The 13572-nt window shown below is 41.0% G+C and overlaps 1 protein-coding gene across 5 annotated transcripts in view; it reads left to right on the top strand.

The window, feature by feature from the left end:
* The window catches only part of DNAJC1 (DnaJ heat shock protein family (Hsp40) member C1), a 115151-nt gene that overhangs the window by 74678 nt on the left and 26901 nt on the right, over positions 1 to 13572 (top strand). For all 5 annotated transcript variants that reach the window (XM_028749773.2, XM_028749775.2, XM_028749771.2 and 2 more), the window contains 2 exons: positions 8335 to 8425; positions 11826 to 11992. In XM_028749773.2, the coding sequence (XP_028605606.2) occupies positions 8335 to 8425; positions 11826 to 11992 (258 nt within the window). The remainder of the gene's footprint in view (positions 1 to 8334; positions 8426 to 11825; positions 11993 to 13572) is intronic.

The following is a 13572-nucleotide window of genomic DNA, read 5'->3' on the forward strand; positions in this document are numbered from 1 at the left end:
CTTCAACATGAGGAGCAGGCCGTTGTAGCCAATGTTGTAGATAAAGGGGGCTCCTAGCAGCTAAAGCCGTGTGCTCCCAAGAAATCAGTCATGCACTGGGGCAAAGCACAAAATAACAAGCGTTATTTACCATGCCTAAACTCACCCCTCATTAAAGCACATTTGTGTGGGTTGAGGAGAGCAAGGTTACTTCCTTCCTTCAAAGTTCTAAGCAGCTGAATTGGTTTTATTCTGACTGTTAAAGGACAGAGATGATTCTTTGTTCTTGAAACCAAGCAATGAGTTTCCTCCTTCCCTTGCCTCCCCCTGTCCAATTAAAACTGTGTTTTGACTGTGATTTGGTTCTAGAGGTCTCCTGCGAGAGTGGAAGTTGCCTCTGCTTGTTCATGGGTGATGTTTTCTCTTTCAAGACCCATCATGCCACTTCGTGCCAGTCTGAAAGGCTTCCCTGGAATGGCTTTTGCATGCATGGGGGCTATGTGGGGAGGACCAACATACAGGGCTGAAGCAGAATTGGGTGTCGGTAACAGTCACTCACACCCACCCCTTGTGTTTGAGCAGAAGCGCTTTCCATTTAACTCAGGATTGTTTTTTGGGGGGAGGTCTTTGGATCCAATCCTCTATCTTGTTTAATATAACATAAAAGAAATGTGAGTGGCGGGATATCCATTTACATGAATCACGTTGCAAAGCTGCTACCCGCATCTGATTATCATTTATCCAACCGCACGTTTTTCATTGCTCCTGCCCCTTTTATTTTCTCCCTAACTGGGGGTTGCGGGGGGGTGGGGGGTGGGGGGAGAAAGGAGGAATACACGAAGGCACTTAAAATAATTAAGGTAGTTCTTTACTTGAGAAAACTGCTTTGTATGCATGTCCACAGGTTAGCCATTGTCATTTTTACTGTTCTCTGCTATGCCAGCTGTTCTCTGTTCTCTAGAGTTGGAAGAAAAATGGTGTGCAGGTTTCAAAGCATAATTTTTTGAGAGCTTTATTTTTAATTATTTTGTGGAGGATGGGGAGGAGGTAGATTAAGATGGATTTCTGATGCGCAGGGAACTGATGTGTACGTTTAACAAGTGGGGGCAGCTGAAGTGCCATTTAGGCATGCTTCCAAATCTTTGCCTCTCAAGTGAAGGCGTCTGCAAGTCTTCCTTGCAATGGGATCTCGGGAGGGCATCTCAGGTGCACCGATCTCTCTGTGCATGAGATTTGCAAATAGTGGCACCAGAGGTCTTTCTCTGCAACCTTGCTTTTGTTTAATTTCGATGCTGAGGTTTGAACCTGGAACAGGGGTAGGCAACCTAAGGCCCATGGGCCGGATGCAGCCCAACCGTGGACGGTCCAGGAATCAGCATGTTTTTACACGAGTAGAATGTGTCCTTTTATTTAAAATGCATCTCTGGGTTATTTGTGGGGCATAGGAATTCGTTCATTGTTTTTTTCCAAAATATAGTCCGGCCCACCACATGCTCTGAGGGATGGTGGACCGGCCCATGGCTAGAAAAGGTTGCTGACCCCTGACCTGGAAGCATTTCCTGGCAAAGCTCTGCTATGAATCTCTGGCCTCTAGAACAGGAGTGGCCAACCTTTGGCCCTCCAGATGTTGCTGAACTACAATTCCCATCATGCTTAGCCTTTGGCCATGGTGACGGGAGCTGATGTGAGTTGGTGAGGTGCAGGAAAATGACGTTTCCTCGCTCTGTGATGTATTGATCAGATGTCCTGCCACGTCCTGTGTAGAATCCCCTCAGATAATTTGGGTGGCCTTCTCTAGGCTAAAGCTACATCATCGGGGTGGGGGGTGGGGCGAGGAGGTTGGCCTAGCATTCCAAAAGTGTATGCTCTCAATTTTAGTTAATTACAAAAACTGCCTAGATAGCTGACCCAAGGAAGCCAAGCAGGGCAAAGGGAGCAAAAGGATATTTACAAGGCTGAAGTTGTAAAATTCCTGCCCCGCCCCCCCCATCCTCAGATTTGGTGCTTAGGTATAGTCTATTCATAAAGCACCACTAGCTTTACTGTCCATTGAGAAACTGGTAAGCACACTGCAACACATGAGGGGACTTGCAGAGAATTCTTCTGCTGTGCTTTCCAAAAGAGAATTTCCATGGCACTTTCCCAGCCTGAGCTTTCCTTCTCCCCCCTGCATTGCCACAGTGTCTGAGGAGAAGTGGGAAGAATTCAGCATCACACACTTCTGAATCTTCTGTCAGTGCAAGCATTCCAGCTTGCCACACAGAATGACCCCCCTCTCCCCCCCCCAGTGTGGTTCCAGGAGTTCTCATGCCTCCCAACCAATTTGGGGGCACACAGAGGAGGAGGAGAGGGGGGAAGCCTCGTTGTCCAACTGCAAGTCTTACCCAGGGCTTTTGCAGATGGGACTTATCTGTTGAATCTCATCCCCTGTTTTGTTGGGAGGGGATGAACCTTTTTTTTACCTTAGTGTCCCCCCTTTGAAGCACCAGTGAAATATCAAGTCCTGCTAAAAACCTGGTACTGTAAAATAAGTTATAGGAAAATGACAAGCTGTTCTGTTGCTGTGTGAGACAAGAGTAATACTGCCACACGTTGAGAAGTGAAAATTGTTTGTGAACAACTGAAAAATGTGCATAGTGTTGAGTGTTTTATCCTTTTGTGTGCTTTTTAAAATAATAAATCTGTATTAAAAATGCAAATTGATAACAGGTTCTTGATCTCCCCCTTTTAATTGGGGTAGAAAGTAATTTTTTTAAAAAATCAGAACAGTTCATTTTGAAAGCAATATATGGGTGATAGAATTGACTTCTACTTCCTGCAGATTTTATATGAAACCATTAAACATTAACTTGAATCCCATAATGCAGAGTTAGTGTTATTGCTCACAAAGGCTGCAGTCCTTAGCACTTCAAAGCAAGGGCCATTGATTTCATTGGGGCTTGTTTCCAAATAAGCCCAGTTAAAATTGGGTTGAAAGTCCATTAAAGAGCCTGGTGAGCCAGAAGTGGACTTGTTTAAAGGAAACCAGTGCAAACTGAGAATCTAAAACAGAACACAGCTATTAGTTAGAATGAAATCTGTAATTAACTATCCGTGAGTGTAGTTGCTTCACTAAGAGATGCTCGTTGCTTCACTAAAATGAATGTTAAAACTGCGGCTTCCAAGCATGGGTAAGAGGGAGTGACTTTAAAAACTTGGATTTCTGAAGTACTATTGTTTTCCCTTTTTCTTTCGAAGAAGAATTCATGTGCAAAATGCAAGCTTGCATTCACTTTGCATCAAATTTCTGGATGCCAGCAAAGCTCTACTAATCATCTTTTATTTGGGTTACTACAGTAATGAAGCAGGAAAATTGCTATCTGGTTTCTACAAAAATGATAGGCCTTTAAAAGAAAATGAAGCTGTTGCATTACCTGCAGATCTTCAGCAGTGAGGTCTAGTGAAGACTTGGGGGGAATATACACCAGGAATTTCTTCAAAATTCCCAGTAAAATGAATGGGAGCAATGAAAGAGCATGGCTGTGTAATTCCTGGAGCTAGGGCAGAGTAATTTCCTAGTGGATTTGTGTTGGTAGAAGGCAGTTGCTTCCACTTCATAAAGAGATGTATAGACTATATAAATATAGCACGGCGTGATATAATATACTCTGCCTCCCAAAGCTGTTTCTAATTGTTTTAATTTAGTGTTTCACGCAATTCTTAGCTGCCTTACAGAAAGGCAGGGTATCCATTCTCTTATAAATTAAAGGATGGAGATGGGAGAGGTTGGTTTTTGTTTTGTTTTTTTAAAAAGAAAAGAACACAATGCACACACCCAAAAAACTCAGGCTTGTATTCGCTAACAGGGAGGACTGGGTTAAACACCCTCAGTTGATTTCATGTAAACCTGAATACATTAATTATTCTTACGCATTTACTAGCTGGATGCTGTTCAAGTCAATGACCTGTAGGTGTTCTAATTTCATGACAACATTGTAATTACTTGGGAAAAACATTAATTCTGGAGATACTCGCCACTGTTCTGGAACAGTTTGCTGTTCTTGTTGTTGCTTTTTTCTTTTTTAAAAAAGGAACAGTCCAGTTAGCCAGCAGTCAGATTGTTGGTTTTGTTTTGTTTTAAAAAGAATCTTAAAAAGCTGAAGCGCATTGTCCTTGACAAAGCTGTTTAAAATGCCTCCGTTTTGCATCCTTAGCTATCTATTTGTGTGTTTCGTTTTAATTTACGCCTCTCTTCCTATTGTGATGTGAGGCAGATGGAAGGATTATATCTAAGAAACACATCGAAGGAGGGGCCCCTCAATCGTTACTGTATACTCAAGTAAACAAGGCTATTTTACAGGGAGTGAATTGTATTTGAGCTTATTTATTTATTTTTGCAGACCAGTAACTTGAGTTCTGCACTGCGTGAGACAAACCTTTCTACCTTCTGTCTTGCTCGGTGCAGAACTAAGAAGCTGGGTGATTTTATGAAGGGCAGATAATAGTTTTGCTTGAGGTTTGGGTGGTCAACAAGGAATATTGTCAAAGTTGTCACTGGCAGCCTGTGGACCAGAATTGCTTCAGAGGCTAAATCCAAATTTTAATCAAGACTTAGAGGTCATGCTTTTTTGTCCATCGCTAAATAACACAAAAGATCAAAATATTACGTATCAGGTTTTATTTTGCATTTAATATCTTTCCTTTGGCATTGGATGTAGTGGTTAGAAGTAGAACCTGGGAGACAAGAGTTCAGAGGTCACTGGCTGACCTTGAGCCAGTCACTGTCTCTAACCCTAACCTACCTCACAGGGTTGTTGTGAGGATAAAATAGGAAAGGAAGAACCCCCACTTTGAGCTCCTTGGAAGAAAAGTGGTATATAAATGAAGTGAAAAAATAACAATAAATAAAAATTATAGAGCTTGATCATCCATGAAAGAGCCAAGCAGTGCAACAAAGTTTATTTAATGCATTTATACCCCACCTTTTTCTCCAAGGAGCTCAGTGTGGTGTATACACAGTGTTAGAAACTGAGATATGAAAGCTAGGAGCTAAATGGCAGATTAAACCTAGGTTACGGGTCTAGGCACAGTTTTTTAATAACAAGAATACAAAGCTGAAAGGGAATGAACTGCAGTTAAAATATTGTGTTCATTTTTCACATGGTCTAGTCCTTCCCCTGCCCCCCTGAAATCATAGGCGCAGTACTGCGTCCAGAGCTCAGAAACTGCTCGCATTAATGAAATTCCCTGTCGCAAAACGTGCCTAGAACAGTGGGGGTTTTGAACGCTGGGTGTACATGGTTCTCTTCCTTTCTCCTTTAATCCCTGTAAGGTTGATTAGTCAGAGAGGCAGTGACTGGCCCAAGGTCCCCCATTGAGCTTCATGGCTGAGTGGGGATTTGAACCCTGATCTCCCAGGTCCTATTCCGACCCTTTAACCCCTACATTACCCTGGCTCTCTATCTCGTATCCATCTCTAGCCCAGTATTTTGTACGCCGGTTCTCAGCACTGTCTAGATAAGAGTATTTCACATCCCCTTGGAATTGTCTGGTGAATAATGAAAGCAAACCCCAACAATACAGAAGTTTCCCATCCTTGATCTAGTGAAATGCATGGCAGAATGAAATGATGTAGTTGCCATGAAAGCAGCAGTGGTTGTGGGAGAATCACAGTGATTGTTTTGAGTTGACATGTAAAAATGTGCATATAGATAAGCCACCGCTCGGTAGTAGTGCACAAAGCTTGCATGCAAAAGGCCTGAAACCCTGGATAGCTGCAGCCATGCAGTGCAGAGAATACTGAGCTGTGTTGGCCAATGGTCTGGCCCATGTATAAGGCGGCTTCCTAATTCCCTGTGTATAGTTTTATATAATATATAAATTCCGATACTTATCTGGAACAGAGAGAACATACGTTCTTTTTCCATTTTGATTGCAAATTTAGGGTCATAGCTGCTTAGGTTCATTACAATAATTAATATGGATATCATGATATGATGATCCAATATTAGTTTGTGAGTTCAGAGTCTCAGTAGAGAAGAGACTCCATATTTTAACTGTCTTCTGCTTGATCAGAAGAAAGTGAAAAGATCCAGCTTCATAAAACAAAAAACCCACATTCTGCATTTGGTCACTTAACATGCGGTGGTGACCAGTCAAACTATAAGTGTATCACAATTATTTATTAGTGTTTGCCCGCTTTGACTACTGAAGATTCTGTTTGGTTTCCTCCTCCTTTCTGTCATTCTCGTCTGAGTCTCAGTTCCAATTGTTTCATGATTGACACGCCAGCAAGATTGACAGATACCCCTTAGAGTCTGATGTCTGGAGGTCGCATAAGCAATAATAGATTCTGTTCCAGATTTTAGCATCAAATATTGGCTTTCAGTGTCAAAGGGGTTAAAGTTAAATGCTGATTGACTGTGTCTAAGCTGAAGCCACAAGCAAAAAGCATCCATGGGATCTTGGTATTGTGCATTTGATGTAATCTCCGAAACACCATGTGGAAGATTTATAAATGATCACATTTTGGTAAATTACTACTAAGTGAATAAAATGCAACACAATCAGGTGTTCTTGCACATGAGTGTGAAATAACTTTGATTGGAAAAGCCAGAATTTATTATATAAGATAGTATCTCTACATTTGTACATGTTTATGTACTTGAATCTGGAAAGGTCAAAATGCATTTAGTTTTGTTTTTTAACTATGTAAAATACAGTGTATTTTTTAAAGATTCCTGGGCTATTGCTTATATGTGCACATGATCACTTGATCTCTGAAGCCTCGAGCGTATACAGTGTCTTCATGAGATGAATTTATTGTGTTCACAGATAAGATAGTCTGCAGTGGGAACGAACTAGATAGAATATCCCAGTTTATAGCCCATAGCAGCAAAACCTCTAATCCTCAATGGCAGAAACACTTCCCTGTTTCTTACTCCACCTTTACCCCTGCTCTCTGCTGCAAGATTGTCAGGTTAGCCTGATGACACATCATGCTTGAGCAGTATAAACCAGCATCTATTACGCTAATTCACTTCACAGCCATGGCAAAGGAGTCCACAATGTTTTTGGCTGGCCTTGACAAATGCTCACCTGTGCAACTCTGTGCATGTTTGCTTGGAAACAAGTCCTGCTATGTTCAGTTGGGTGGGCCGGCGAAGCTTTAATTTTATTTAGTTATTTTTAAAACGTGTGTATATATAGACCACTTTTTTAAAAGCAGTTTACAAAAATGCCCACAAGCAAGTCTTAATACAATTTATTTGTAAAGTTTTTTTAATTATTTCATTCTGCAATGTATCTAAAACAGAGAGAACAATTATAACGGGTGAAAATTAAAAGTTGAAAAAACAAAACTATACAATAGGAACATTGAATGAGTAGTTGCACATGAGTCAAAGTAAAGACTTTCAACATTATCAGATCATGGAGTATCGTTCCTGAGTTTTCAGATCAGCGTTTTCTTTCTCCTAGGTGGGCTACCTTCCCAAGTTGACAAGCCCCATTTGCCCCTCACTTCTCTCTACAGCCATAGCTGTCAACTTTTCCCTTTTCTTGTGAGGAATCCTATTCGGAATAAGGGAATTTCCCTTTAAAAAGGGGGAACATTGACATCTATGTTCTGCAGCACATACAGAAACTGCCCTCTTGGCCATTGGACCAACTATTCGTCTCATCCACTCAATATGCCAGAGCCTGTAGCCACATGCTGGGCAAGTCCCTAATTCACCAAGGGCTTGAGACCCATAGGCTACCCTCACTTAGCTTAACTGGCCAGTTGAAGCTGTTTCCCAGGGTGTGTTAGGAGAGGGGTAGTACCTCTGGTGGGAGACAACATCATGCTCTTTCAGGGGTAGTTTGTCCACCTTTGGCCCCCACCCTGCACTTGGCTCTCACCAATGGCTCCTAGAAGCTGTCAGCATGCAATCAAATTATGTACTTCTGTAAAATACCTCACATTGATCTGTGCAAATAAGCAACTGAGTTGGAATGGTGTCTTGTGGCAGCCATTGATAGCATGCATTTGCACACTGTAGGAAGCCAGCAAGGAGCGTAACATTTCAAAATCTGCAAACACAACATTTTTAATGATCTCAATTACATTTTCATGAGCGTTAACATGCTGCTCCAGTGCAACTTCTTCATAGTTCCACTGTTTTGACTATGTCATGGTGCACAGTTGTCATTCATGCTGCTGTTTTCTCTCATGTGTAATGAATGTCACTATTTTAAATATTTGATTGAGTCAGCACAGGAATACCCACCCTAACCCAAAGTGATTAATTGATGGGGCTTGAATCTAATCATATAAAATGGTGTCATTGCAGCCAGCTGTTTTGAGATGCTAATATCACTACATTTCTTTTAAAGGATGCCAGACAACTGTATGTAGAATATAAAGAAGCAAAAATGAAGGAGAAAGAAGAGGCCTTGGCTAGAGCTGAACTGGAAACACTTCAGAGTAAGTTTTTATTTTTATTCACAGTCTTAATTACATATACCCATATATGACTGATGGCGGGGTGGGGTAAGATCACAGTTTTCTCTCTCACAAATGTGTTCTCTGTGTTGCAGCAACTGCAGAAAACAGGACTGCTCTGAACCGACTTCACTGTAGTACGAAGTTGCTGCATAATAACATTTGGATTTCTGAATTCTCTGTAGAAATTTTAATGCATGCAAACCAACCGGTTGAGTAACAAATAACGTTAGGCAGAAATGCGATAGAAATACTAATAATTTGCAAGAGAAAATACCTAAGAAGTCTTCAGTGAAATAGCAGACACCGAGAGCCTGCCTTGGTTTTGTGGCTGCCTGGAAATAATTCAAATAATTGGTGGTGCGTTTTATAGCAGTTCCAAATTGGTTTGACTTCTAAGTATTCTAAAATGCACTCAAAATTATATGCACCTGCAGAAATTGTAGATGCAAAACTTATGAGGCAAAGCTGTGACCCCTTTGATATTTTGAATTAGAACTTGGAGAGACAACTCTCCTGACTGCTTAATAAGCATGATTAACTGTGATATATAACTTACCATCCCATTAGGAAAAGCTGTGACTAATTTACATTTTTCGTTACAACCCACACATTTTACAGATTTCGAGTTTTCAATATTCCTGTGTATATTATTACCTTTTTGTGCTATTGTACACTTTCCAGTTTGCTTCATTTTATGTCCGTATTTTGACCCTGGAAAATACCTGTTTTCATCCTTTTCTGTTATAGGACAAACATTATGCAAAGTAACTTCAAATTGTAGCTGTCTAGTTAGCACTGTCCTGTGTGGCTTTCCCCCACAAAAAGTGAATGTTAATGTTTTTGTCCTGTATATAGTAGAAAGTAGGACATGAGGTTGATTTATTTAGAGGGATTTGCACTGGAGTCTGAGATAGCTTTAATTGGGTTAATGATGCTTATTATCTCAGCTGATAATGATAAAACAAATTGCATAGCATATCTTATTTATATAATTACACAATCCCACCCAATTTTCCTCCAAGGAGCTCTGAATGGCTTACATATGACTCCCACAAACCCATGTTATCCTCACAAGAACTCTGTCAGGTTGGTTGGTTAGATGGAGGGATGAGTGTTCAAAGGTCATCCTGTGGCAGCTTCATGCCTGAGTGGGGCTTTGGGCTTTGGGCCTCCATGGTCTTAGTCTGACAATCGAGCCACTAAGCCACATTGGCGCTCACTGCCAACTGCTTGAAAAGAACACTGGAAGAATGTGTATTCTTTAAAGCTTTTATTTAGAATTATTTTTTTAAAATTAGCCGTTTAATTTACACATTTTCATATTATGGGTTTAAAACTTTTATAAACTGAAAATCCCTAAATGCCCATTCCATTTATCCCTGTCTTCAGCTGTAAAGAGTATCTCATGCTTCATATTGAGCTATAGAATCCAATTACAGTGGTACCTCCGGTTGCGGACAGGATCCGTTCTGGAGCTCTGGTCGGATCCCCAGGTTTCCACAACCAGTGGGACCTCTTCTGTGCATGCGGTAGAGCGCTTCTGCGCATGTGCGCATGGCAAAACACTTCCGGGTTTGCCGCTTTCGCAACCCAAAATTTTTGTTACCCGAGGGTAACGTAAGCCAAGGTGTTACTGTATATCTCTTACTGTGAATCCTATCTATTTAGAACGAATCCTGCTCTGAACTAGAAAACCCATCCTGTGTTGTGTTGCTTGGGTATGCTAGACCAGAGCATTATAGAATGGCTGTGTTTGGGCATAACACTAAACTAGAGTTTCGTGTTATGTGAACCTTGGGCTTGTGAATTCTTTTCCTCTGGCAGGTTGTGAGGAGGAGCTTGGAAACCTACGCTTCTGATTTCAGTTAACTGCATTGGTATGCTTATCCTGGCAAATTCTGGTTAGTCTTAACTATGGATTAGGGAAACAAGCCAACTTCAAACCAACTTCATTTCTTGGTCATCCAAACAGTGGGACTAACCACACTTCTGGGTTCAAACATACCCCACAAACTGTGGTTAGTTGAAAATGGAAGCAAAGGTTTTCAATATTTTGGAAAGTGGAGAGGGAGCACCCAGGTCTGAGTCTCATGCACATAACACAAAACTATGGTTTAATGTTATGTCCAAACACATCCATTGTTGTGTCATATATTAAAAGCTTTGTGTGCATCTCTCTCCCTCATATATATATATATATATATATATATATATATATATACACACACACACAAAACATGGTTTAAAATAATATTTCCATTAATTACACGGGGGGGGGGGAGTTTTTTATTATTCTGTTCTGATGATTGCTGCAAACTTGCCTGAGGACCATGTTTTGAGTGCTTCACACTCTTCTCAGACATTACCTTCTTCTCAAAGCTTACAGTAATCCAGTAAAGATACATCTAAATTAACTCCATACTGCGGTTGGTAGATGTGTGTAAGACAACTAGATAGTTAGCTCTTGCCTTGATTCTAGCTAAATGGACAATTTGCAAACGTTCATGATGTGGGTTTATTTTATTATCAAATGAGTGGTAATTGCAGGTATCAAGCTGTAAAACAGAAAGTACAAATAAGCAAATTAACAATAAGCTGCCTCCCAGTTGTTCATCGTGTGAAAAGCTGTTGTGATATAAAAATATACTGCCATGGTTCCAAGAAAATTTGCTATGAAACGTTAACTCCCAAAAAGCACATTGCAAATCAAGGTACGAGGACTTTGACTATTCTAGTGAAATAAGCCCTCTGATCATTAAGGGAGCAATCCTAAGGCAAGATCCACTGGAAGGAACAGCTTAGGAGGCAACGGGTCTCTGGCTCAGCTGGCTGATTCTGGGCTCTGCTCGCATTAATTCCCCAACCCTGGCTTGGCTGATGATATGCTCAGTTGGATGAGCCAAAACTGACTGAGCTGAAGCCAGTACAGTTGTACCTTGGAAGTCGAACAGCCAAGGTATGACTGTATAAGTCCTAAAAAGAGAGCATTTTGGAAGCATGACATGGCAGCATCAAAGAGAGCCCATTCCTAAGGCTGTTAAACTCAGACTTGTGAACTAGCGTCCTGGCATAAAACACCATTTTAAAGGCTTGTTTTCTATCTGCCAGGCTTAGGCAGAGAAGCAGCAGCATTCCCACTGCTGAACAGGGTTTGGTTCTGGTTACACCGGCTTAAGTTATCCCAGCTTGCTTTACGCCAGCTTCTTGTGTGTAGGATTGCTCCCTGCATGTCTAAAATCCAAGTTGTAACCTCTTTTTTTGCAGCTGTGATCTATAAGCGTGACAACAGCTTTATAAAATGTGGGTGCAATATTACAAAATGTGGGTGCAAATGCTTCTGGGCAGAGTTTGTGATTGTAGGTCAAATTTTGTTTTGCAGAGGAAAAGAAGCCTAAAGTCAAGAAACCAAAATCTGAATTTCCTGTATACACTGTGGCAGAGACAAATGCATTTATACCATCCTATGACCATGGCGCTTCCATTGAAGAGGTTGAAGAACAGTTGGATGATTGGTTGGAAGAAAGGAACAAATCGCTAAAAAGGAAGGCAAGCATATCTGTTTTTCTAAAAATTAAACAAAGTGGTTCAAGTCCAGGCAAGAAATGGATTGCTCAACACTGTCTTGCCTTTCTGGACAAATCAATAAATACCAATAAAATAACAACAACTTCAGTAAAATAGTCTTAAAATTAGCAATTGAAAAACAAGAACAGCCCCCTCAAATATTTTATTAAGGGTGGGGCCAAAGGGACCTTGGCCCCTAGGAGTTGGCCCCTATGTGGCCATCCCATTTTTGCTAGTGTAAGGAAGTGTCTGCACCAATCATGGTTTTTTTCCTAGGAGTAATAAATTGTAAGAGCAGTTGCTTTAAGTTTTGCAGTCATACTCCTGATTACTGAGATCATGCTTTCCAGGCAAGGGAGGGACAAAAAGAAATGGTTTCTTCTTTCCGGGGGCAGCAAATGCGCTGATGGAACTAATTGCCATTGAATTGAGTTTGTTTTAATCATTGGGGGAAAGGCACTTAAACCCCAGTCCTATGCATTGTTTTGTTTTGTTATCTGGACTTTCGATTGTATTCGTTGTTGCATACTATATCTACATGTTCATTCTCCCGCTGTTAAGAGTGTTGCACTTTAATGCATGCAAATTCTCTCCTTGTGTATGAAAATCCATGCATGTTCTTGTGAGATTGGCTGTGCAAATGTAATTTCCCCCCTTCTCTCTCTTTTTTTAAAAAAATTAACCTGATATACATATCAGGAAATAGGACTGGTTTGCTCCAATAAGAGCTTGTTCCATTGGTCCTTAGGGCAGCTGTGTGCTAAATGTTCAAAGTTTAATTTTTCAGTTTCTGTATTCTGCAGTGCTTACATTAGATTTCCTCTTGTAAAGTTTTGTGGGTCGGAGGAGGGTCCTTGGCAGGGAGGAAGTGCAAGAGTGAGTGGTTTGTTTGACATTAGAACAAAAAACTCTTCAAAGTGGGCATTACTAAGACATGAAAGACAGATGGATTCGTAGGTGTGTGGCTCTACATGAGCCTAATAAGGCAATTGTGATTGGCAGCAATTCATTTACCGCACATTGAGGAAGTGAGTCTTGCGCACGGCAGGGAAGCAAAAGTGACCATTATCTTGGATTTGCAGAGCGTATTGCCAGTTACCAATGCATGAAGGAAGCCCAAAATTTTACACATTTTAGAAACCTTCTAATGAACCATGTGATTTTTGTTGAGGGCTTTATAAGACTGTGGCATCTGCTGCTTTCCAGTGACCAGTGTTGCTCATCTGCAAAATGGAAACCTATTGAATTTCACCAAGTTCTACTCTGAGAAGGCCCACTGAAATTAATGGACCTGAATTAGTCATGGCTATTAATTTCACTGTGTCTACTCATGAGTATGACTATTACTGGGTGCAGCCCATGGTCAAACACCTGCAGTTGGTGGTCTAAGGGGACAGCTCTTTGCTTTTATGTGAAACCCGCAAGAATCTCTTGGCAGAGCTTGCTTGTTCGTCCGCATCATATTTTCTCGTTCGTTTAAATACGTTTGAGTTGCTGACATCGTCACAGAAATAGCATTCAAAACAGTGAGAATGTGTTCAGCTTGAATCCCAGATCAGGTT

This window comes from Podarcis muralis, chromosome 12 (genome assembly GCF_964188315.1).
Source record: "Podarcis muralis chromosome 12, rPodMur119.hap1.1, whole genome shotgun sequence".
NCBI lineage: Eukaryota > Metazoa > Chordata > Lepidosauria > Squamata > Lacertidae > Podarcis > Podarcis muralis.